Below are 24,350 nucleotides of genomic sequence, written 5' to 3'. Positions count from 1 at the left end.
ACAGTTCCTGGAATTGGAAAATACCTGTTTCGTCGTGTTCAGTTTCTTAACCTTCGCCTTCCCAGCACGTTCGTTGCTTCGTACATCATTGGCGACAACAGTTGCTTGTAATGCTTCAAACCTGTTGCATTTCGGTCCGTTCCATGTGTAGATGGTCTATCAACATACCAGAGGTTGTAAATGCAAGATACTTTATAACAAACTGAGCCGAAGTTTTTCACAGCACAGTGGTCTTGTCAGCGCGCTTTGTCAGGTATATACTCAATAAAAAGTTAAAAAAATATAAAAAAAATTTACCTAAAGTGCGTATGTGATAACTCGTTAAGCAGGCACGAGGTGCATGAAACAGAACATCCGTGTTAAAACGACTGTCGTTGCCCTGCCATGCAAGGGCAAATAAATTACATACGTGGTAACTTGTAAGCGGGCACGAGGTGTATGAAACGAAAGACTGTTGTTGTCCCGCCATGCGAAGTTAAATAAATTACATTCATTCAGAATGGTCAGCACTTACATTTCCCATGTCTAACACGAAACAATCAGATTTGTTTAAGCTGGACCATGCCAATGGGACGACATTGGCCCTCACATGTCGTCTTCCCCGGACCCACAGTAACCTCTTTACAGAACTATAATCATTAATCTCCACATGATTGAACCCTGATGCCACTCCGCCTTCCTGTAAAGTAGAAACAAACGGATGAAATGATAATGGAACAACAAACAAGGAAACGGAAATGATATAACGTCACAAACAACATGTACAAACACGCAGGTATTACTTTGTTTGGGATTACCACCGTAAGGGACATACCAACGCAAAATCGTTTTATATATATAGTAGGTTGGGATAAAATAACAAATGTTTTCATTCCCGTTTATCGTCCCATTTGGTAGTAAATATATCCTGTCTTACCCCACAGCATTATACATAGAGATGCCTAAATATTATTCAAAAGTACCACCTAAATATCAAAAACTAAACAGCTTCTGAAAAAATCGCATCAAACCAAACTAGAGTAAAATACCTGATACTTGATTGCTGGTTTGAAGTAGCCCATGAAAAGAGAGGATTCGTAACCTTCAGTCTCTCGGTGTTGTACGGGAACTCCACCATATTCATCATCTAACTTAACAGCGTGAAAAGCACAAGATCCGTATTCATCTTGACTGCTCTTACTTCCTGGAGTAGGAAAGGTGTTTAAAAAGAAGAAAGGTGTTTAAAAAGAAGTTTAAAAAATAGAGAACGACCCTTATCGAATAAGTTTTATTTATATAATATATATAGTACTGTGAGGGGACATCTTTAGCTCGGAATATCTAAATATCCTGATCGTGTTTTAAACAATTAACAACGGTCTATGGGAGTCGTGAGGATCCGGTTTTATAATTATTTGAATGTTCTTTGTTTACCACAAAGTGGGACGAGAAAATACAATAAAAAGGTGTCCCATCTTTCCCCACCCTACTATAAGGGTGTTATAACGACTGTCTTTTTTGTAAACGGTACTACTTTGATCTTCGTTATCGTGATCGAATATACAATCGAATCATTCATTCTAATATAAATTACCTATAACGCCATATATACTTCAAAAAAGAATTACTAACGCCCACGTACAGTGGTTACGTTATGCTTAAGTTATGCTCAATTGTGATTCATAATACGTTTGATGTAATCTAAAATGAAACTACCTAATAACCAATCATATTGGCTATATGTGTGCTTGGTTTTCTTTATATAAAACAAGCTTATCGTTCTGTATCGGCGAAACAAACGTTAACAGCTGCTCTGTGAATAATCAGTATCAGGTTTATATTTCACTTCAGTCTAACCTAACGTTTAATTATGTTATAGCAACAACGGTTCGTTGCTTACTTACAAAATAAAGCCTTATATATTCCAGTAGGGTGGGGTAAGGGAGACCTTAAGCACATATTATTCAAATACTCGAATCTTTAACAATTAACAACGGTCAATGGGAGTCGTGAGGATACGGTTTTGTTATTCTTTGAATGTTCTTTGTTTACTACCAAATAGAACGAGAATAAAATGAAAAGGCGTCCCGTCTTCCCCCACCCTACTAAAAATTGTGTAAAAATGCGACGTTTTGTATCCAATGGACCAGCCTTATAATGGTATAAGCTCATACGCGGTAGACGGGACAGACGTTATTCCAATTAAATATAGGATCCTCTGGGAACGCCGGTATATGTGTCGGTAATAGACCGTATCTATTTACATCGATGGGGAAAGTTTTGCGTCTAGTAAGACATGAAACATCTGTAGTACGTGACTAAAGCATTTAAATGCGTTAAATCGTTTAGAACCATTATCATATGTTGGGTAAGAAGGTTCACGTTTTGATTCTCTTTTATTGTTCCTTTAGGTAGTAAAAAAGATTATTTACAGAATTGTAAAATCATAGCCTCACGCGCTATAATGCGGTTGTTAATTGTTATAAACACGATGAGGAAACATGGCATACTATGAGCCAACGCCATCCATCTGACGCCCCACTACTGTTTTGAAAATATAAATTACTGTTTATTCGTTATGCGCCCGTCGTATGTAAAACAAACATAAATGAAAGTATGGAACCCACCTATCCACATATGAAGGTCATAAGCAGTATTTCCATCACTGTCCTTGTACTCGTTCATCACCAAATACGAATCACCAGTAAAGAAATAACCGTATGACGACTTCGGTTGCTCCACCATCTCGAAGTCCTCAATTCGCCAAATCTTAAAATATAATAACCATTGAAATATTGTCTTTGTAAAGTATTGCGTATTTCAACATAGTAGAGTAATTTGGGGTAAGATGGAACACCTTGTTTGCTATCAAATGAGACGAGAAAAACGAATGAAATTATGTTCCATCTTACCCCACCGTACTATAATGCTTTTATAGCTCATTCCTTTAATAGTTTTTTTAACACAAACAAATATGAAAAATATACTTTTGGTTTTTGGTCGATTTGCCACACAAATAAAACAGTCTATAATCTGTTTATCCATGTATTATAAGAGTCATGCCACGAAGTTTGGGTAAAAAATAAGATGGATACCGTGAGCAAATTCCTAATATTTCCCAATCGTGGTTTTACTAATTATCGATGCTGCTTTATAGTCATGAAGATACAGTTTTATAATTTTGTGCTCATTTGTTTGTTTTCTACCAAATAGGCCGTTATAAGGGAATGTCCCATCTTACCCCAACCTAATATAGTTGGAAAACAAAGAACGTAGTTTCCCATAAAACTACATGTTATAATCATGATATGGTATTATGTTGCGCAGTATGAGGCGTAATTAGTGACAATACAGTCACTGATGGTTGATTACAATATAGCATATCGTGCTATGATGCTTATAAACAAAAGGGCGTAGAATGTCAATGGGCACGAAATTTCCTTGAAAGCATCACGTACCAAAATGTTTTGCACGCCAACCAAATGGTCAAAACAACTGACATTTCCAGTTAAAGTACTGCAAACGGTGGACACGCAACAAAAAGCACCGGTGTCACATTTTTCCCGTGAAAATCAGCGACGGTTTGAATAACGTTGCTTTATTTACACGTCTGGTTTAGCTCTGTCAACTCAAACACTGAATATTCAAGCAACCTTCGTTCCCTTAACACCGCCTATGTTACAATACACACAGCTTATGTTATGTTACACAATATATTTTAACACCAACTAATAACTATACACCGGTCGCGTAAGAATACAACATGTACCGAAACACCTCAATCGATTAAACAATACCAAACGTTCATTTATTCTTACCTTTAGATTCTTGGGAGCCATTGGTACCTTGTTAACTTATACAATCAAATACAATTACTTAAACCTGTGTTGGGTATGAAATAAAACAACTTTTAGTATTTCTTCGACGCCGGTTTTCTGTTTCACCGACTCGATGATCAGCACAGGAAATGAAACGTCACTAAGATTGTTGCTTTAGAATCATTGAGTCATAATTCATGTAAATAATGTTATACTGCCTTGTACAAAAGCAACATGCTGATAAGCAACAGTAAACCAGCTTGTAGCCACTCACTGTAATCATAAATTACTTTCTACGCTTCAATGCTATTCTATGACGCACTACAACATCACCCTTTCATTACCAAATGCAGATCTCGAAATAAGCAACTTATTCTTACGTTTCTTTTGCCTTCGGGGCAAACGTATGCAGCTTATTAAGAATCCAAGTAACCTAATTCATTCACCAACCAAACCTAACAGCGTTGGCTGTTTTATCCACTGACCGCAAAGCTGCACAGTTAGTGGCATACGCCTTTCTCTAACCATCCGCCTTTCTTCTTTACAGTCGCGTTTGCCATTTGATCGATATCTTGCCGGTTCCCTGAGGAGCAGACAACACAAAGTTCAATCTGGTTCGAAATAGCAAACCACACGGAAAGTGTGGCATCAGTAAGCACCATAAACATACATACGCGTCATTTCACCGGTGCCCTCTTTAACACACACGTTTGCCACCAAAATTACCCGGTCACACCACAGGCAGAGCTTTTTCAATACGCTTTGAAGTTTCTAATGCAGATACAATCATAGCGGTTCAAAAGACTTGCTTGTGACCTCGTTTAACCTGATATGCTACGAATACCCTAACCCATGGTGAACTGTTCAGTTTCCTACAAATCAGAAAATATAAACAGCCTCAATACACTTGAAATACTGCGATCGATGAAACTAAGTCCACAAACAGAATCGTTTCCCCGAAACGTTCAACGTAATGTTTACATTTCTTCAATGCCGCATCGTAACCGAAATCTCGTTTCTCTTTAATGTACCAAACCAAAAGATATAGTAGGGTTTGGTAAAATGGGACCCTGTTATCATTCTCTTTATCGTCTAATTTGGCAGTAAACAAAAAAGGTTACCGAATTAAACACAAAACAGCTTTGTTAATTGTTAATAACAGTAAGTATGCGATAATATGTGCTAACAATGTCCCATCTTACCCCATAATAATATATTATGTTCCAACGACACCCATCTTGCCCCACGTATCATTCGTACTGATGATTAATCTTATCTGTGTTTGAAGAACTATACCGATACAAAATTCCAGAAGCTTTTACCTTAAATACAAAATTGGCATAATGTGAATACGAGGGATTGTAATTTTGAACTAATATGTGTATTAAGTATAGCGGTGATTTTCTATTTGAACAGCAATATAATAATAGCGGTAATCAGTTGAAGGTTTCATCGATAATTAATTTAACGTGTTCAATAATTCAATGCGACATTTATTTGCATATGTATAATGAGAACAGTGTGTGACAGTACACGCTACTGTAAATACACCGTTGAATCTAGTTCAACAATCACGCTTTCAATCTGACGCGATTTCCCACCCTTTTATCCAAAGCGTGTTTTAACGATTGTCGTTTTGCTGCTAACGCATTTTTCAATGTTGTCGCAATAATATATAGCAGAGTGGGGGAATATGGGACACCTTTAACACATAATATCCAAATATTGTGATCGTGTTTTAAACAGTTAACAACGGCCTTTCGGAGTCATGAGCATACGGTTTAATAATTCTTTAAATGTTCTTTGTTTACTACCAAATGTGATGAGAAAATAGAATGAAAAGGTGTCCCATCTTCCCCCACCCTACTATACATGAACTTTGCTATTGTTTTTAAAGATGTAAGTAAAAATTATGTTATGAATCTGATTCCACTTTTCACCCTTTGTTAGTTAAAAACAAAGGACAAAACAGCAAACAAATTATTTCTTGTGCGTTGCAAAAGTAGTAACATGCCGTTCTTCAGCATTGAGCAATCAAGTCAAGCAAAAAGCGGCGAAACTAGATTGCTTTTTTGCGACACCCGCCGATTTAATAATGACGTGCACGCATTCCAAAGGTTTCGCAAGTCTGCATTTGGGAAGACCACGCCATTCTACGTTTGTAGGGTATCAGGTTAGAAGTATATGATGTTTCGTTTTTGTTTTGCTATCGTTCTTCTCGCGAAGTTAAGTTTTCCACTAAGTGATGGAGCAGGTAAGAATAATGAACATAAACCTTGTATGCGTAAAAACATATAAGCATATTACTATTACTATGATGAATTTTATGAATCTGGTCCTGAGGTAATGTTAATACAGTTGGACGAATCTTACAACGAAATATTAAATAATATTAAATTTGAATAAAAGATTGATGCGATGTCATTTTAGGTAAAATGTAGATCGTTGGACTGGATTTTTAGCGGCTACGTGTTTAGTAGCGCTTGATCCGTAATTCCTAACTATTCGGCTACAGTTAGCCGAGTATAAGCCGTAACTGATGCTAATATTTTGACTTATAGATCCGTTTACCTCCGAAAATGAAGTTGGTGGCGAATGGTCCGAAATATTTGTGCGTTCAGGTGCAACGATAGACGATGACGAGTCCGAGGGCTCGGGTAACGTCACCGAGGAATTTGTGGAAAGTCGTTCGTTTTATAAAGTTGATATATTAAGTCGGGCATTGCAACCCGGGGGTGAGTAACTTAGCATACGATCTTGTGTAACTTTTTATTTTGTACTATCGTTATATTACGTTTTATTCACATTCGGTTTGTCACATGGTCACGACACCAAGGTTAAACTGAATGTCAAATTACAAACCACGTGATTGACTGAAATTAAAACGATTCATGCGAAATATAAACATGAAAGTATAAAAAAAACTGAAGTACAACCCCCCAAAAATGCACACAATGTGTTTTTAACGGCTATCGTTTTGTCGATCAATCTCTTCTGTTTAGCTAATCTTCGTTACTGTAATTTATAACCTTTAATTTGTTGTGTTCAGATTGCATCACATTGCAGAAACAACTTGATGTTGTATTCGTATTGGACACGAGATTGCAGCGCACCTTAGATTACATGAAAGAATTTACAATGAACACGCTCAAGATATTTGAGTTGGGATCCAACAAAATAAGAGTAAGGAATCAAATATTAATTCGTTGAACCAGTCGCACTTTGACACGGTGTTTATAACGCGCATGTTAGAGTTACAAGTTCAAGGCTGGCCGCTGGACCATTGTGGACGTATGGGTCGTTACGGACAAGACACTTGACAGCAATTGCCTTAATCTAATGGTCAAAGTTACATACGTGGTAACTGGGTAACTGGGTAACTGTCACGGGATGTATAAAACATAATAACCGTAATGTTAGAACGACCACTGTTGCTCGACATGCCAGGATAAATAAGTTATTTGCATACACATATTATAAACTTAAAACGCCGCTATCTTTTTAGGTTGCAGTAACCGCTACAGAGGGCAACCAAATCGTCTCACTGATGCAAGGTGTCGGCCATCGCCAAGTACAGAATCTGTTAAACAATATACCGACAACGGTAAACTTTGATGTTGTGACAGCACTGGACAAAGCGCGTAGCATTTCAACTGCTGGAGCAAGGCAAGTTAGAAAGGTAAGGATTGTTGTTGCTTCATGCGGCTTAACCAGAATACACTTGTAATTGTATGTATATTGTAGATTGTTAGGGTAAGACGGTCCAAGTTTTTATTCTCTTGGTAGAAAACAAATTAGGTTTAGAAGAGTCATATATAGTAGAGTGGGAAAGATGGGACACCTTTTCAGTTTATTTTCTCGTCCGAATTGGTGGTAAACAAATACCGTTGTTAATTGTTTAAAACACGATCATGATATTTGGATATCATGTGCAAAAAGTGTCCCATTTTCCCCTATCCTACTATAACCGTATTATCACGACTCTAAAAAAAAAGCGTTGTTAAAAACGCGATTAGGAAATATGGGATATTATGTACTAACGATAACCATCTTAACCCACAGTACTAAAAATATCTGATTATTCAATGTGTTGACTGAATTTAAAACTACCGTAAAAGCTGTCCTACATCTTACAATACAGCCGCATGTTTTATAAAGGTGATCGTCATCGTAACTTGCGCAGAGGAAACTAGAAACCCGAGATTAAATTCTCTAGTTTCGGATTTAAGATCTTCAGGGCATGTCATCTTCGTTGTCGCTATTGGTCCTTTATCTGAAGGAACTTTGCAAATATTAAGAAGTGTGGTGGCACAAGCTGATGACTTCATTCATGTCGATCGAATATGGAAACTTACCGACCTTAAGGATTTGGACAAACGACTTGCTGAAACGTAAGTATGAATGAATGTAACTTACTTTGTCCTCGCGTGGCCGGAAAACGACAGTCGTTATAACACGGGTTTAACACCTCAGAACACCCGTGTTATAACGACGGTTGCTCCGCCACGAAGCCATAAAAAATCACACTTATTTACTCAACTACTTTTTTCAGATACGGTTGTGACCCCTGTATTCCTAATCCATGCGTGTATGGTTCCTCATGCATGCCTCAAGCGGACGGAGGTTTACGATATCGATGTCGCTGCCCTTCAGGGTATATTGGTGGCGTGTGCAGGGGAACAGGTTCGTAATTGTAGCAATTTAATGTGTGAATAGCAATGTTGAACATAGAGTGTACTTCAAGAAAATTTATGTAAGAGTATCTTTATGTAAAATGCAATGTGTGTATAGTAGGCTGGGCAAGCTGTATGTTTTTATTCACTTTAATTATAGTCCCATTTGGTATAGTAAACAAAGAATATTTACAGATTTAAATAACCGTATTTTCACGACTCTAAAGTAGCGTTGTTGATTTTAAAGTACGATTAGAATATGGAATATTATCTGCTGACGGTATCCATCTTCTATATAGAGATACACTGTCTATATACACCTGCTAAGCTTGAATGCATCTTGTAGCTACGTAAAATATGTTATGACACATGGTTTCATTTAAAGTACTATATGATATAAAGGAATGAAGGTTTTTTTTATCTGCTATTGCTAACTATTTTACCATACACAATAATATAATATAAATTCCTTTGTTTCAGTTCCTTGCGGAAATACATTCTGCACGCCGAACGAGGTATGCAACAAACTTGGATCATCCATGCGTTGTATTAACCCATGCAAACCAAACCCGTGTCAACACGCTGGTGTGTGTACAGTTGCCCCTACATCTACAGGTACGTAGTAAATAGTACTGTGGGGTAGGATGGGACACCTTTATCACATAATATTCAAAACCTCCTAATCGTTTTTTAAACATTTAACAACGGTCTTTGGGAGTCATGAGGATACGGTTTTATTATTTTTTTGAACCGTATTTGTCGGTTAATAGAACGAGAAAATGAAAAAGTGTCCTATATTACCCCAACCCAAAACATGCGAGTTACAACGGCAAAATGCCCTATAGGCTTACAAGATACACTATTTTTTTCTATATATACTTATCGAGTTTAAATTACCCTTATAAAGACGATCTAAATAGGCCATAGGACGTCGAAACGTCGGTTAGCAAAATTTCCACCCGTTTTCCAGTTATTTCTTAGCATGCTAACCGGATCTAGTTCAATTCCTGTAGTGCGCGTGTATAGAAATGAAACATGGATTAATTATTAAATATACACAACCACACTGGTATCAGGGTCAGGCCATTGTATGTCAAGCTCATTGCTATTTAACAACCATTGTGTTTCCAGGTTTTGTGAACTGTCAATGTCAGAACGGTTACAGTGGCACTCGATGCGAGAGAAGCATTCGAGCCTCGCAATGCGATGGCTTTAATTGTCTGAACGGTGGGAGGTGTAAAGTAAACGTTGTTAGTCAGCAGCCATTTTGTGAATGTTATGAAATATATGTTGGACCGAGATGTGAGCTAACTCCATGTGATAACGTCCAGTGTGCGTAAGTATATATGGTGTACGGTTTCATATTAAGTATATAGTGGGGTGGGGGAAGATGGGTCATGTTTTTACTTTTCATCATTTGAATGTTAACAAAATTATTTAATATTTTTCTCCCGACACTAACACGATCGTTGTTACTTGTTAAAAACACTCTCCGGAAACGTAGGATTTAGAAGCTATCGGTATCCCATCTTAGCCCAAAATACTATTAGTATACGGTTCGATAAATTTTAACAAACGTAATGCAAAGTTATTCTTTCGATTACAATAACGAAGATCATGTTGGGTAAAACAGCGAAGAAGTGAGAATTGTAAATAAACTATAGTAGAGTGGAGAAAGGTGGGACACCTTTGGCACACAATATTCAAATACCCTAATCGTGTTTTTAAGAAGTAACAACTATCTATGGGTATCGTAAAGATACGTTTTTAAATCTTTATTTGAACGTTCTTTGTTTACTACCAAATGAGACGAAAAGTAGAACGAGAAGGTGTCCCGTCTTTCCCCATCTTATATATGAAAACGTGTTGATTAAGTGCGCGAAGACGCATTGTTTTATATTAATTTAGAAATCTATAGGTTTTAATAAATGTTCGTTTGACAGCAACGGAGGCACCTGTGTAATAACAAGCACATACCAGCCGGAGTGTATTTGCGCTGGGCAATTCACTGGACCTCGCTGCACGGAAGGAAACTTACTATGTGCCACACATGCGTGTTTGTGAGTAAACAGTTTATTATTTATGACGAGACCCTATTATACATTGTAGGCATGTGTGTCATTTTGCATCACATTAACGGTGATGGTTTTATTCTAGTTGTCCCTTATGGGTTGTCTGAAAATCATCTGTCCTTATATGAAATGCGGAAAATAATAATCACCCACGAAGTTATACTTGGTAGTTCCTACATAGCCACAAAGTATACAGAACAACACCCTTGTTATAACGACTGCTGTTGACCTGCTATGCGACGATTAATAAGATACACGTGGTAACTTGTGAGTGGGCACGAGGTGTATGAAACCGAACATCCGTTTTATAACGACTGTTGTGTCCCCGCCACGTGATGATAAACACAAGTTTCATTCGTAGATTTTAACTTCTCTTAATTTGGTTGGTATATATGCACTTGCTTTTAGGAATGGCGGTTCATGCGTTGAACGACCACAGGTCGGGGCATCGTGTCTTTGTACGTTGGAATGGACCGGCAGTAACTGTCAACAACCTAAACCATCTCCTTGTGAAAAATTGGTTTGCAAAAACCGTGGTCAGTGTAAAGTGAAATCTGATGGAACCCCAGTTTGCATATGCGACCATTTCTACATTGGACCAACATGCGAACAAACACCGTGTGATAACTACAGTTGCTTGTAAGTAATTAACTACAGTCGCTTGTAAGTAATTTTATATTTTAATTTTTAATGGCGCTGTAAAACAGTAATAAACGCACGCCTATAATAACCCACAAAGTTACATACGTGGTAACTTCAGAAGCGACACGGAATGTATTGAACAGAACACCCATGTTATTACGACTGTCGTTTTCCGGTCAGGCGAGGATAAATAAGTTACATACATGGTAACTCGTAAGCTGGCGCAAGGTGTGTGAAACAAAACACCCATGTATATAACGACCGTCCTTGCCCCGCCATGCAATAATAAAGAAGTCATGTTCATTCATTCAAATATTGATCGGAAATAAAAGTTTCCGTTTTTTTTTTCACAGCAATGGCGGCACCTGTGTGATCGGTAGTCGGCCTTCTTTTATTCCATACTGCGTTTGTAGCTCTGATTATTCAGGGATAAACTGTAGAGTAAAGAAGACGAATCCGTGTGCAACATTCCAATGCTTGTAAGTAAATAACTAAACCGACTTGTCCGCACAATACTATTTCTCAGTTTTAGCTATATGATTGGTGGTGGACTTCTCTTTTATAGCAGATTGGGGATGGTGATTTTTAATCTGTTTTGTCATCCCATTTGGTAGTAAACAAGAAATACAAACGAGGTTATATAATGGTATCCTCTCGACTCTGAAAAGCGCTGTTAATTGTTAAAAATACGATTAGGAAATATGAGATATTATATCCTAACGGTATTCATTGCCCACTGTATTACAGTTAAAAACTTGGTTTTATAGAAATGGTGGTTCCTGCGGACTAAATGCTAGAAACCAACCGGTATGTACATGCACTCCCCTGTTCGATGGGCAACAATGCCAAACTTCCAAGTGTCAGTTCCATTACAGGTACAGTATCCAGTTTTATATCTATGTTTGTAGTGTAGCTACCATATTAAAGGGCCTGCGCTATTGCCGCCATGCATGTGCAAGTCCACGCTTTTAACTGCTTTTCCAAATAATTTTACCCATAGCGTACTAAGAAACGTCGTTTTTCTGTTGACTGTCTTCGCTTTATTGTTTCAATAATATGATCTACGCTATCGCTTTCAAATAGATTAAAAATTATATTTACAAGATACGTAATGATGTTGCTGAATGCTTATTTTAAGTCTGAAGCTTGTTGTCTATAAAGCAATTGTGTAAATGCGGTTTTTGAACGTCGGTTTATCGGTCCCAAAATGTGGCCAAATTATTCATTTCAGAAGTATCATTATATATCATCGCAAGTTACCTAACAATTCATTTAATTTGACAGCTGTAAGAACGGCGGCGTGTGCGGGCTCACCAACGGACAGCATCTACCATTGACCTGCATTTGCCCGTTTCCCTACGTAGGTGCCGACTGCGCCTTGACAGTTTGTCAGCAAGCGCGCCAGTGTATGAACGGTGGATCGTGTACGTATAGAAGTGGCCAGCCTCAATGCGAATGTCCCACAACGCACACAGGGTCTTATTGTGAAACTCCAGTCCTGGATCCATGCTCGCCGAATCCATGCCAGAACTTCGGTTCATGCACCAAGACAAGGTGGGCAGTTTATTATTAAAATCGATGCTCTATAATAAAAAATAGATATGTATATCTAGGGTGGGGGAATATGGGACACCTTTATTCTATATTCTAATTTTATTTGGCATAGTAAACAAAGAGCCTTTAAAAAGTTATAAAACCTTTCGTATTCTTACGACTCCCATAGACCGTTGTTAATTGGTATAAACACGATCAGGATGTTTGGACACTATGTTCCAAAGTTGCCCCATCTTACCCCACCCCACTACACCTTAACTTATCTCTAAAATATAACTTATTTCGTTTTTCTTTTGGCAGTTCAACTACTTTCTCGTGTACTTGCCGTGCTCCATTCACTGGGCCAACATGCATCGCTACTTTATGCGAACAACGACGCTGTTTGAACGGAGGAACTTGTCGTTACAACATCAATCAACAACCTTACTGTAGTTGCCCTCCCACTCACTCTGGTACTTCATGTGAAATTCTTCTTGTCAATCCTTGTTCGCCAAATCCTTGCCAGAATGGGGGAACTTGTACCAGGGCTGGTAGCAGGTAAGGTTTTCAGGAATGTTATGGAAGTTTGTGTCGCACAAAAGGTCGTTTCGGCAAGAATTACCAGTAATTAATAACTAACGGAGTTTTTCTTGGTAAGGTCTTGACAACAAAACGTCTGTCAGTTTCAAATCAATATAACTCAATGTAGGCGCTCTGTAACGTTTTAGGATCACGACACACTCAGATTCTTTTTTACTGAATTGATTACACATTAAAATTCCAATAGGGTAAAAAGTTTGGACTCTTGCCAAAATTCTTCATAAAACCTTATGAATTATTAAGCTCCGTGTCGTAACTAAGCGTTTTTATGACTCTTAGTTGAAGTTACCGTGGTCTAACGATTGGGGTTTAGAGTTATTTGTCAAAACATTACTTTAGATCACCCGAAACCACTTCATAACCGCTAATTTTAAGAGATCTAAACAGCTCAACAATCCCATTTAACTGATTTCTATCCACAGTGCGTCGTCTTACGCTTGTACATGTATATTACCCTACACTGGACCAACATGTATCGCTACTTTATGCGAACAACGACGCTGTTTGAACGGAGGAACTTGTCGTTACAACATCAATCAACAACCTTACTGTAGTTGCCCTCCCACTCACTCTGGTACTTCATGTGAAATTCCTCTTGTCAATCCTTGTTCGCCAAATCCTTGCCAGAATGGGGGAACTTGTACCAGGACTGGTAGCAGGTAAAGTTTGGGTGACTGTTGCAAAGTATCTTCCGCCAAAAGTAAACAAATAGGGATTCTACCATTTTTAAAAATCAGAATTAACTTCAGACATTCACAACTAAAAACGTTTTTTTAAGTTTCAGATCCAAATATCCCAATGTAGGCGCTCTGTAACTTTTGACACACTCCGATCCTATTGAATCGGTTACAGAATACTTTCATAAAATCCCATGCTTTATAAAGTTTGTACTCTTGCCAAAAATCCTCATAAAACATTATGAATTAGTATAAGCTTCGTTGCGCATGCACATGAGCGTTTTCACGGCGCATATAGTTTAAGCCATTATGTTTTTACGATTGGGGTTAGGAGTTATTTGTTGAAACCTTACTTCGATCACCCGAAAACTCTTCATAACCGCTAGTTTTAAAGCTACTAAAAAAAACTTTAAGTCTTATTTATTACCTATTTCTATCAACAGTGCGTCGTCTTACGCTTGCACATGTATATTACCCTACACTGGACCAACATGTATCGCTACTTTATGCGAACAACGACGCTGTTTGAACGGAGGAACTTGTCGTTACAACATCAATCAACAACCTTACTGTAGTTGCCCTCCCACTCACTCTGGTACTTCATGTGAAATTCCTCTTGTCAATCCTTGTTCGCCAAATCCTTGCCAGAATGGGGGAACTTGTACCAGGACTGGTAGCAGGTAAGGTTTTCAGGAATGTTATGGAAGTTTGTGTCGCACAAAAGGTCGTTTCGGCAAGAATTACCAGTAATTAATAACTAACGGAGTTTTTCTTGGTAAGGTCTTGACAACAAAACGTCTGTCAGTTTCAAATCAATATAACTCAATGTAGGCGCTCTGTAACGTTTTAGGATCACGACACACTCAGATTCTTTTTTACTGAATTGATTACACATTAAAATTCCAATAGGGTAAAAAGTTTGGACTCTTGCCAAAATTCTTCATAAAACCTTATGAATTATTAAGCTCCGTGTCGTAACTAAAGTTTTTATGACTCTTAGTTGAAGTTACCGTGGTCTAACGATTGGGGTTTAGAGTTATTTGTCAAAACATTACTTTAGATCACCCGAAACCACTTCATAACCGCTAATTTTAAGAGATCTGAACAGCTCAACAATCCCATTTAACTGATTTCTATCCACAGTGCGTCGTCTTACGCTTGTACATGTATATTACCCTACACTGGACCAACATGTATCGCTACTTTATGCGAACAACGACGATGTTTGAACGGAGGAACTTGTCGTTACAACATCAATCAACAACCTTACTGTAGTTGCCCTCCCACTCACTCTGGTACTTCATGTGAAATTCCTCTTGTCAATCCTTGTTCGCCAAATCCTTGCCAGAATGGGGGAACTTGTACCAGGACTGGTAGCAGGTAGGGTTTGGTGACTGCTGTGAAAGTAACCACCGCAAAAGATGATATAGTAGAGTGGGGAAAGATGGGACAGCACCTTTAGCACATAATATCTAAGTATCCTGATCGTGTTTTAAACAATTAACAACGGTCTATGGGATTCGTGAGGATATATTTTTATAACTATTTCCATGTTCTCTATTTATTACTAAATGGGACGAGAAAGTAGAGTAAAATGTGTCCCATCTCCCCCCATCCTACTCGATTAACAAAAACCCACGGTGCTTACTGATAGTGTTTTTTCTTATTTGACAAAGTTTTTCATAATCTTATTTTAGTGCGGCGTCATACTCGTGCACTTGTCCGTTTCCTTACACCACGGTCAGCAATTGCCGTTCGGAAATATGCGAGCAAGTCCGGTGTATGAACGGTGGAACATGCCAATACCGTAACCAACAACCAGAATGCGCATGTCCTTCCACGCACAACGGGGACTTCTGCCAAAACCAGAACAACGTTGCTAATCCTTGCTTGCCAAACCCTTGTCTGCATTCAGGAACATGTTCCCCAATTCCAACAAGGTATAAATTTACCTAAACCTAAAAATAACTGACTTCTAATAAGTATATATCTTACTCGATATTTTCTAGGACTAAGAAATACACATGCCAATGTCCAACAAGGCGGACAGGCGACCGATGCGAACTTACGAAGTGCAATGAGCTGCTTCCCCAGTGTCTTAATGGGGGCGGATGTAAATACGTCAACGATTTACCCCAATGCGCATGTACACCACCATATTATGGCGCATATTGCGAATTCCGGCTTTCTTGTATTAACAACCCTTGCCGTAGGGGAGGGAGATGCGTACCAGATGGACCTAGCGGGTAAATACGACCTTTAGTTGCTAATTATACTCATTTTAACTCGTTTTTAGTCCGGCACCATGGTGTCATAGTGTTTAGGTATCGCAGCATAAAGAAACCCAGTTCGATGCTGACAATGATACTGATACTATTGATTGCGTATGCCCTTTGACAATACGCATGAAATGGGCATTTTGCTCAAACCCTAGCACATCACTAGTTTGTAACACCTCGGGTCTACTCTGCCTTAAACGTTAGTCCCATTATGTGCCATGCTGTAAGCCTTTACCTCTGCAGCATAACCAAAACAAAATGTTTTTTTTATGCCACAGTTGGTTTTGCCGATGCCCCCGTGGTTACGGTGGAACTACATGCGAGATACCTATATGTTTGGCATCGTGTATGAACAATGGAACTTGTGTCCATACGAGCTCGGGGTAAGCGCCTTGTGTTAATAGTGTGTTAGTATAATTATGGCCTCCCTCTTGCATGGAGTAGGCTATGGCTTACTCAATACGCCTATAACTGTCCGCTATTTAATATAGTGGGGTGGGGGAAGATGGGGCACCTTTAGCACAAAATATATAAATATCCCGATCGTATTTTAAACAATTGACAACGGTCTATGAAAGTCGTAAGGACAAGGTTTTATAATTCTTTAAATGTTCTTTGTTTACTACCAAAATGTACGAGAAAATAGAATGAAAAGGTGTCCCATCTTCCCCCATCCTATTATACATAAAGTATATAGGCCATGTAACAAGTCCTTTTCGTGTTTTACCAAGTATCGATTATTGTTTATTGGTTCAGTTACTGTCAACCCCTCTTCTCTTAACAAGCGCCAATTTTTAGACCCCATTGTGAGTGTCCCCCTGGAACCCGACCACCAATATGCCATAGGGACCCTTGTACTCCAAATCCTTGTCAACTTGGAGATCAGTGTCGTGTTATAGATATAGGTCTAAGGTATGAATGAATAAATGTTACTTGTTTTATTCTCGCCTGGCCAGAAAACAACAGGATTTTTATTTTTAGTGTTTATGTATGGCTGGCAAGTGATCACTAGATTGGATCAAATACCGTTTTAGTATCCTGCCCAAGGACACATACGACCATGATCCTTTTCAGCTCTTTGTTTAATTACTGTATGCGAGCCCACCTACCACCGTACCGAATGCTCCGTTTCAGCGTCCCGCCAATGCCTATTTTGAATGCTTGTGCGTTTTTAGTGTTTGGTTATTACGATAATGCGTGCATTCTTATGTACATACCTACGATGTTTTAACTACAACAGGCATTTTCTTTCCCCACTAGAGGAGTCGTAATATGCCTATCGTCACTGGAAGTTCTAACTCGTATAATGGGGTAACGCGGGACACTTTTAGCACATAATATCGACATATCCTGACCGTGTTTTAAACAATTAACAACAGTCTATGGGAGTCGTAAGGATACGGTTTTATTATTCTTTGAATGTTCTTGTTTACCACCAAATGGGACAAGACAACAGAAAAAAAGGGCCTCCCATCTTCCCCCACACTACTATACTTTTGTTTTCAGTCCTACTCACGTTTGCAAGCCGCCGAGTTCCAGTTCCAACCCATCAGAAGTTTGCTCTCCCAACCCGTGCACAAGCCCCTGTGTATGCAAGCCTTCATGCAAGCATACCAACGGTTTCGTGTGCGAAAGCGAGCAAGGGTACATGGGGAAAACCTGCACAATACGTAAGATATTTACAGATTAATGAATGAATGAATGAGACATGCTTTATCTTCGCATGGCCGGACAACGGCAGTCGTTATAACATGGGGATTTGTTCATACACCTCGCCATCTTGCGCGTTATCTGCATGTATGTTACTTTGTGGGTGATTAATATTTTGTAGGAATTTTTTACTTTTTTTTATGTGTGGCAGCCACACTGTGGCTGATAATTTTAGACTACCCATTAGTTACCACTGGGTTGGAGCAATTGCAGTGAAGTCTTGCCCAATAACACATACACCCACAATAATAACAGCGTCTACCTTTATATTTAATACATTGAAACTATTCTCTTTCACAGCTCCGCCTGTGTTGGATTGTAATTCCGATCGTATCACGGTGTCCGTGGATAATAGATTGTACACAGAATTGCTGGGTGACGTAGTCGGTAATGCTTACTTTTACATGAGCCCGGACTACTCATCAACCCCAGCAGAATCGTGTAAAGGAACCGGTGAGTCGTAATTGGAATATTAAGCTTAAGAGTAGAAGGGCTTGTTGACAAATAACAATGAGTGAACATGACATATTTATCACCAAGTGGCCGGGCAATCACAGTCGTTAATTAAATGACAGTGGTTTCACACATCTGTTTAAATATGATTGGTTTGCTACCAAATGGGACAAGAAAAGAGAATGAAACTATGTTCCATCTTACCCCAACCTTGCTCAAATGTCGATAAATAATCCTCAATTTCCCTTTCGTTGTTTAGCAAGCGGGAATCCTCTGAAATATTACTTCACTTTGCCGAGGTCGTTCAGCGCATGTGGGACCGAGACTGGGACTACTACACTTGGTGATATTATTGTCTCAAACAAAATCTGGTTTAACATTGGCGGGAACGCGTTGTTCGATATGCCAGTACCTGTACTGTCGTTCCAATGTACTTTCCAAGAAAACTACCAAGTAGTCGCTTCGTTGGAACCAGTGTAAGTGGAATATGAAGTAGACCTTATGTGTATAGCTACCACCATTGTAAGCGCGTACTGTGTATAGCTAACTGTGCTGTGCACAGCTACCACCATTGTAAGCGCGTATAGTTCACTGTCGTCTGTAGGCATGTGTGTCCTTGGGCAAGATATTTAACGGCAATTGCACCAATCCAGTCGCATAAATGCGTTAAGTTTAAATCGTCATCCAATAATAAAAATGTCCACAAAAAAGATAACCACCTTAAAGTTACATCACTTTCTAGCACAAAGTGCATGACACAGAAAACTCTTATTATAACGCATGGCGTTGCCCCGCCAGCAGCACGGGTGTCGTTGCCTCGCCAGCACGCGAGGATTAATAAATTACATTCATTCAGTGCTTCTGACAAAACTTAAACTTGTTTTGCTTCCAGGGTCGACAAACAAACAAAAATCGTTCGCGGTAACCACGAAAGGACGTTCACCGGATCCCTCCAAATGTGTAAGATGCTCTCCCAGTGCCCCGCCGCATGCCCACCCTCATATATTGTACAACCTAACGGAGTATATACAGTCGGCGAGGATCTGAACATTGTAATCCAGCATAACCGAGAGATAGTTGTAAGTTGCTGTAAATCTGTTCTGGTAGAACTATTATATAGTAGGGTGGGGGAAGATGGGACACCTTTTCATTCGATTTTCTCGGTCCATTTGGTAGTACACAAAGAACATTCAAAAAATAGAAAACTGTATCCTCACGACTCCAATAGACTGTTTTTTATAGTTTAAAACACAATCAGAATATTTGGATACTATGTGCTAAAGGTGTCCATCTTCCCCCACAGTACGATACAATGAGTAATGAAATTTAAAAAAGTGTGGTAAATCGTGAACGGGTGGCTAATATCTTAAAAATACGCGGACACCGGCATCCCGTTTATAACCAAACACATCGCGCTCTGTTGGGTTGATTTAGGAATAAGGGGGTAATAGTTGGGGTTAGCGTTTTATAGAAATAAGTTTGAAGCATAACGGAGCGATTTGATGGAGTAAAGAGACGGATGCGTATACCAGTCTGTATTTTCTAAACATGCATTTTCTAAACATGCGTACAGGTACGAGGCGTATGGAATAATACGAACCATGTTAGAACTTCTAATATTGCCTACGCTAGTCCCACTAATTAAGTTACACTAACCCCGACTATATTTTATAATTTCAGCCAACTGGAAGCACCTTAAGCGTCCAGACACTTTACATTTCTTGTTCATCGGATCCGACGTCCGATGCTGTGGTAGCAGTGGTAACCAACGGTTGCCCGACCAATGTAATTCCTTCAGCAATATTTGTGAGCCCCGGTTCAACATGCGTCACGTTCCAAGTTCAGAGATTGCTTTCTTGCAACAAGGTGTATATCCATGCAAGACTGAACGTGTGCTCGGTTTCCGCACAGCAGGTAAGATATAGTATTGTGGGGTAAGATTGGACACATTTAGCACATGATATCCGAATATCCTGATCTTGTTCTAAACATTTAACAACGGGGAAGTTGTAAGAATACGATTGTATAACTATTTCAATGTTCTTTGTTTACTACCAAATGCAACGAGAAATAGAATAAAAGGTTGTCCCATTCCCACCGTACTATATAGCGCTGTATTGCCTTCCAAGTGCTTTGTGAGATTCCAGATTCTAATTTAATTCAACAAAATGTTGAGTTCCAGAGATTGCATAAGAGAGATTACATTGTCAATGACGCATTTCAATTGTTTAAAGTTACAAGCCTATTCTCGCATTGTGACGTCATTGCCAATGCGTATCTAAGTTTAATGATTTTTCTTGCAGAGTAAAACTGTTTCTAAAACTCGTTCAGTGATAAAACTTTTTTTTCAGGTTTTTACATTTCTGTGTTTTTTTTTATAAAGTATTATATAGTGGAGTAAGTGAGTATTCCGTTTGCACATAATAATCTATATTTCATTGACGTATTTTTAACAATTAACAAAGCTCTTTAAGACTTGGGGGGACGCGGTTAAATATACTTTTGTAAATATTCGTTGTTTGATACCAAATGGGACGATTAAACAGAATAAAAATTTGTCTTGGAATAACCTATACTATAACTACACCGAATGAGACGATAGAAAAGATTTAAAAACCTGGTCCATCTTACCCCAACCTGCTATATTACATTTATGTAGATTTGCTCAACTTCTCCATCTGTAAGAAAATGTCCATCGAACCAGAGAGGTCGTCGATCCATCCAAGAAGAGGAGGTGTTCGGACCGCTATTTATTCTTCCAGAAAGGAAAATCCCCATTGGTGCGTATGTATATACCCGTGTTTGGTCTACACTAATGCCTTTAACAATTGTTATTATAACTTCCGTTTTTTTCAGAAAAACCCGCTGAAGTGGAAAACTTTGACGCGAAGAATTTAATTTTGATATCCCTACTTGGCGTTCTTGCAGTTTTCGTTCTCATCGCATCAGTATTTCTTTTAGTGTCATTATATCGTTCTTATCGTAAGAACAATTATTCCGTTTCTGGTCGTTCTAAACGAGTGCATTAACGTAGCTGCATTTGTTGTGATTTGCGTTAACGTAACCGCAAAACGGTTTTAAAACGCCCAATAAAATGTTAAGTCGAGTTTTCGAGTTTTGTTCTAAAAACTGAATGATGATCGGTCTTTAGTTTTGATATTTATTGAATTTAAACTAAACTGTTTTGTGTTAGTGCGAAAACCTCCTAATGAAAAATCTTTATCTCTGGCAGACAACTTTTAAAAGTTCTCCAAAACAAAACCGAGAGGATTCTTCTCACCTAAAATGTAATAACTTTGAAAAAAAAATAGACTGGTAAACCATGATCATGTCTTGTGTGCCGGGCGAAGCGTTTTAGGATCACAAAACAAACGCTGGAAAATCGCTTTCAGTTTCACAAATCTTTACTCTTCAACTTCTGTTATTGGCTTGCCAATCACCGAAAGCGAAATAACAACGAACAACAAAACCGCCATCATCACCAACCTTCGATCTGCATCATACGGACCTTTGTACCATGGTATGTAACCGTTGTTTCTTTCTCGTGTATCAACCATCTTCCGTAACCTTGCAGGCTCAGATAAGTTTGTTGCGAACAGAAATCTACTTTCGATTGGTTTAACAAGATTCCCATGTTCTATGAAATATTACACGGTATAGTACGTTGGGGTAACATGGGACAAGTTTTCAATCTCCTCTGTCGTCCCATTTGATAGAAAACGAAGAGTATTTACAGAATTATATAACTGTATACTTACGACTCTATTAAGAGCTTTGTTAATTGTTAAACACAAATATGAAATAATATGGGCTATAACGGTATCTAACCCCACACTCCTCCTTAATTATACAGTGAAAAACTATAGATTAAGTAAAGTGAATTAAATGCTATGACTCCGAAATATGTTTTTATTAGTCTTTTAAAAACACATTTACAATGTTTAAAATGCATTTTAATATTTACCGCTACGTTTCATCTCCTCCCACACCTCGTTGAGTCTTCCCTCAAACCACGTTCTCTCAGATTCATCTTCAAAACGAAAGGAAACAGATCCAACAGGGCAAACTAAAGTTGACAAATTCCGCCACAAAGTATAATCTTTTCTGCAAGATTAATACGAATCAAGTTTATAAAAACCTACCCAATGATTATATTTTAAAAGTCGTAATTTTCATAATCTTTTAGCTGTGATTCATGAATTACAAACGTAATGTATTTCCGCTGTTTCGTCTGCTATTTGGCAAGACTTCATTAAGAAATAAAAACACCACGTCTTTATACCAGATTAACCCCTTTACGTTTTTCGAGGAAGCAGAAGTAACATGAATTTCATGTTTTACAACTATACCTTTGCTTAACTCTGACCGGTATTTTTCCACAGCGTCCCATTTTCTGCAGCACTTGCAGAACCCAAAGCCTCTTATGCCCATCCACCATCCAATACTGACCCCAGAACGACATGACTGTGATAACGTGATCATTTTCTATGGTCAAATCCTTTATCGTTCTGTAGCCGTGCAAACACTGGCGCAAAAGATCTGTTACATCGATACCGCTGGACACGCGAGTGGAAACTGTTGTTTTCGAGCATCTTAAAAATATTTGACTTATTTTGTAGAACGGGGCAAGACAGTCCGCGTTTTTATTCACTTTTATCGTCCCATTTGTATTAGAGAAAATAACGAATATTTACAAAATTATACAACCATATCCTTACTACTCTCAGGAGATTATTAGTTGTAAGACTTGAATAATTGTAAGAGATTGTAAGAGAAAAAACTTGAAGGAAAAATGGGGTGCTATGGAATAACAATGTTAACATTACTTCAACCTAAAATATAAGTTACCTTATTTCAGATGGGAGCAGGTATATGATCTTCGGGCGTACGGAATGTGATAGTGACATATTATAATTTACTATTACGGTGGGTCATCTTGCTTATTACAAGTTTTATGGTTGGTATAATAAAGTAACATGTGTGTATGTTTAAAAACAAAGTCTTTAGTTACGTAATAACACTCAAATGTTGTAAGATCTGTTGCTAAACTCCTATGTGTGTCACTTTGGGGGATGTGTTTTTGGACAAGAAACGGTAATTGCCACCGACCCAGTGGTCACTTATGGGTTGTCTCAGTTGTCGGCCATTGATTAGAATAAAGTAAATTCCGGAAAAAGTTCACAAATTAACATATAGATGGTAACTTTTAAGCAGGCACGACGACTGTCGTTGGCCGTCTAAATCAGTTATGTTCATTCCGATGACGTCATTGACACCTAAATGAACATTGCTTCGGAAAGTACACGCGCAGAATTTGCTTGCGTTTGATTTATTTAACATGGGGAACAACCACCGAAAACCGTGACGAGTTTTAATTATCTCCACGGCACATATTCCATCTTACCCCATGGTCTATATATACATTTATATGAAATCTAAGCATAAGGGTGGAACACATGTTAATTACATTATTTCATTGTACACTTCTTTATGGATATATTCGTATTTGTCATCTATGTTGAATAATACGACTTATTTTTTTACATATTATTTTTACAGGTATGATGGGAATTCAGCATAAATCCTGTGAACACGTGAATGGCACAGGGGTTGATTCTGGGTTATATGAGATTAAACCAGGGTTACGACCATTTGCAGCATATTGCAACTTTACTGAAACGCATCGTAATTAATCATATAAGTGTAATTGCGACCAGAACTCGGGTTCGGTTACTACAGCCGACGAGGGTTACTTGACAAACAAAGCCTTATTGCCGGTTACTGCAGTCTTGTTTGGTGATGCACAAGATTCAGGCGAAGCAGGCTGGCATACTGTTGGTCCATTAGAATACTAGGGACGAAGCTAAACATTTCATTCGCAAATTACTCACGCTTTCGATAATGAATGAATGAA

The 24,350-nt window shown here is 38.5% G+C and overlaps 3 protein-coding genes across 6 annotated transcripts in view; 1 reads left to right on the top strand and 2 right to left on the bottom strand.

Moving 5' to 3' along the window:
• The window catches only part of LOC494422 (gelsolin), a 13,472-nt gene extending 9,570 nt beyond the window's left edge, over positions 1 to 3,902 (bottom strand). The window contains exons 1-5 of the mRNA XM_009859584.3: positions 3,798 to 3,902; positions 2,607 to 2,748; positions 1,029 to 1,183; positions 515 to 679; positions 25 to 156 (exon numbers count right to left, since the gene is read on the bottom strand). Coding sequence (XP_009857886.1) covers positions 25 to 156; positions 515 to 679; positions 1,029 to 1,183; positions 2,607 to 2,748; positions 3,798 to 3,818 — 615 coding nt within the window. The 5' untranslated portion in view covers positions 3,819 to 3,902. The remainder of the gene's footprint in view (positions 1 to 24; positions 157 to 514; positions 680 to 1,028; positions 1,184 to 2,606; positions 2,749 to 3,797) is intronic.
• A 2,037-nt stretch (positions 3,903 to 5,939) lies between these two features.
• LOC100178488 (fibropellin-1-like) lies at positions 5,940 to 21,544 on the top strand. 4 transcript variants are annotated; one of them, XM_026833817.1, is made up of 28 exons: positions 5,941 to 6,051; positions 6,359 to 6,532; positions 6,847 to 6,980; positions 7,303 to 7,476; positions 7,956 to 8,188; positions 8,350 to 8,480; positions 8,951 to 9,085; positions 9,602 to 9,806; positions 10,414 to 10,530; positions 10,951 to 11,181; positions 11,538 to 11,663; positions 11,952 to 12,059; positions 12,469 to 12,738; positions 13,036 to 13,275; positions 13,740 to 13,976; positions 14,438 to 14,674; positions 15,138 to 15,374; positions 15,692 to 15,934; positions 16,004 to 16,240; positions 16,552 to 16,656; positions 17,072 to 17,185; positions 17,780 to 17,943; positions 18,284 to 18,436; positions 18,696 to 18,912; positions 19,329 to 19,515; positions 20,117 to 20,350; positions 21,096 to 21,216; positions 21,293 to 21,544. In XM_026833817.1, exons 1-28 carry the CDS (start codon positions 5,982 to 5,984, stop codon positions 21,463 to 21,465), a joined length of 5,007 nt encoding a protein of 1,668 aa, XP_026689618.1. In that variant the 5' UTR covers positions 5,941 to 5,981; the 3' UTR covers positions 21,466 to 21,544. The 4 variants fall into 4 exon arrangements, with proteins under 4 accessions (XP_026689620.1, XP_026689618.1, XP_002127912.2 ...); XM_002127876.5 differs by having other exon boundaries at positions 13,039 to 13,275; positions 21,293 to 21,534; XM_026833818.1 differs by having other exon boundaries at positions 17,072 to 17,178; positions 17,776 to 17,943; positions 21,293 to 21,534.
• On the bottom strand, positions 21,441 to 23,597 carry LOC100186384. Its single transcript, XM_009859583.3, has 4 exons — positions 23,285 to 23,597; positions 22,786 to 23,028; positions 22,401 to 22,540; positions 21,441 to 22,073 (listed from the first exon to the last, which is right to left on the bottom strand). Exons 1-4 carry the CDS (start codon positions 23,341 to 23,343, stop codon positions 21,841 to 21,843), a joined length of 675 nt encoding a protein of 224 aa, XP_009857885.1. The 5' UTR covers positions 23,344 to 23,597; the 3' UTR covers positions 21,441 to 21,840.
• Positions 23,598 to 24,350: the final 753 nt, after the last annotated feature.

Source organism: Ciona intestinalis, chromosome 3 (assembly GCF_000224145.3).
Source record: "Ciona intestinalis chromosome 3, KH, whole genome shotgun sequence".
NCBI lineage: Eukaryota > Metazoa > Chordata > Ascidiacea > Phlebobranchia > Cionidae > Ciona > Ciona intestinalis.
The sequence above is the reverse complement of the archived record's forward strand: the minus strand, read 5'-3'. Positions and strand labels throughout refer to the sequence as shown.

Excerpts from the sequence above, each read along its gene's own strand:
- LOC100178488 (XM_026833817.1), top strand. The coding sequence starts at position 5,982 with ATGATGTTTCGTTTTTGTTTTGCTATCGTTCTTCTCGCGAAGTTAAGT. Across the intron at positions 11,182-11,537 it reads TGTGATAACTACAGTTGCTT|CAATGGCGGCACCTGTGTGA; the intron begins GTAAGTAATTAA and ends TTTTTTTCACAG. Across the intron at positions 17,944-18,283 it reads GGGGAAAACCTGCACAATAC|CTCCGCCTGTGTTGGATTGT; the intron begins GTAAGATATTTA and ends TCTCTTTCACAG.
- LOC100186384 (XM_009859583.3), bottom strand. The coding sequence starts at position 23,343 with ATGTCACTATCACATTCCGTACGCCCGAAGATCATATACCTGCTCCCA. Across the intron at positions 23,029-23,284 it reads CTGCTCCCATCTGAAATAAG|ATGCTCGAAAACAACAGTTT; the intron begins GTAACTTATATT and ends AATATTTTTAAG. Across the intron at positions 22,541-22,785 it reads CCGGTCAGAGTTAAGCAAAG|AAAAGATTATACTTTGTGGC; the intron begins GTATAGTTGTAA and ends TTAATCTTGCAG.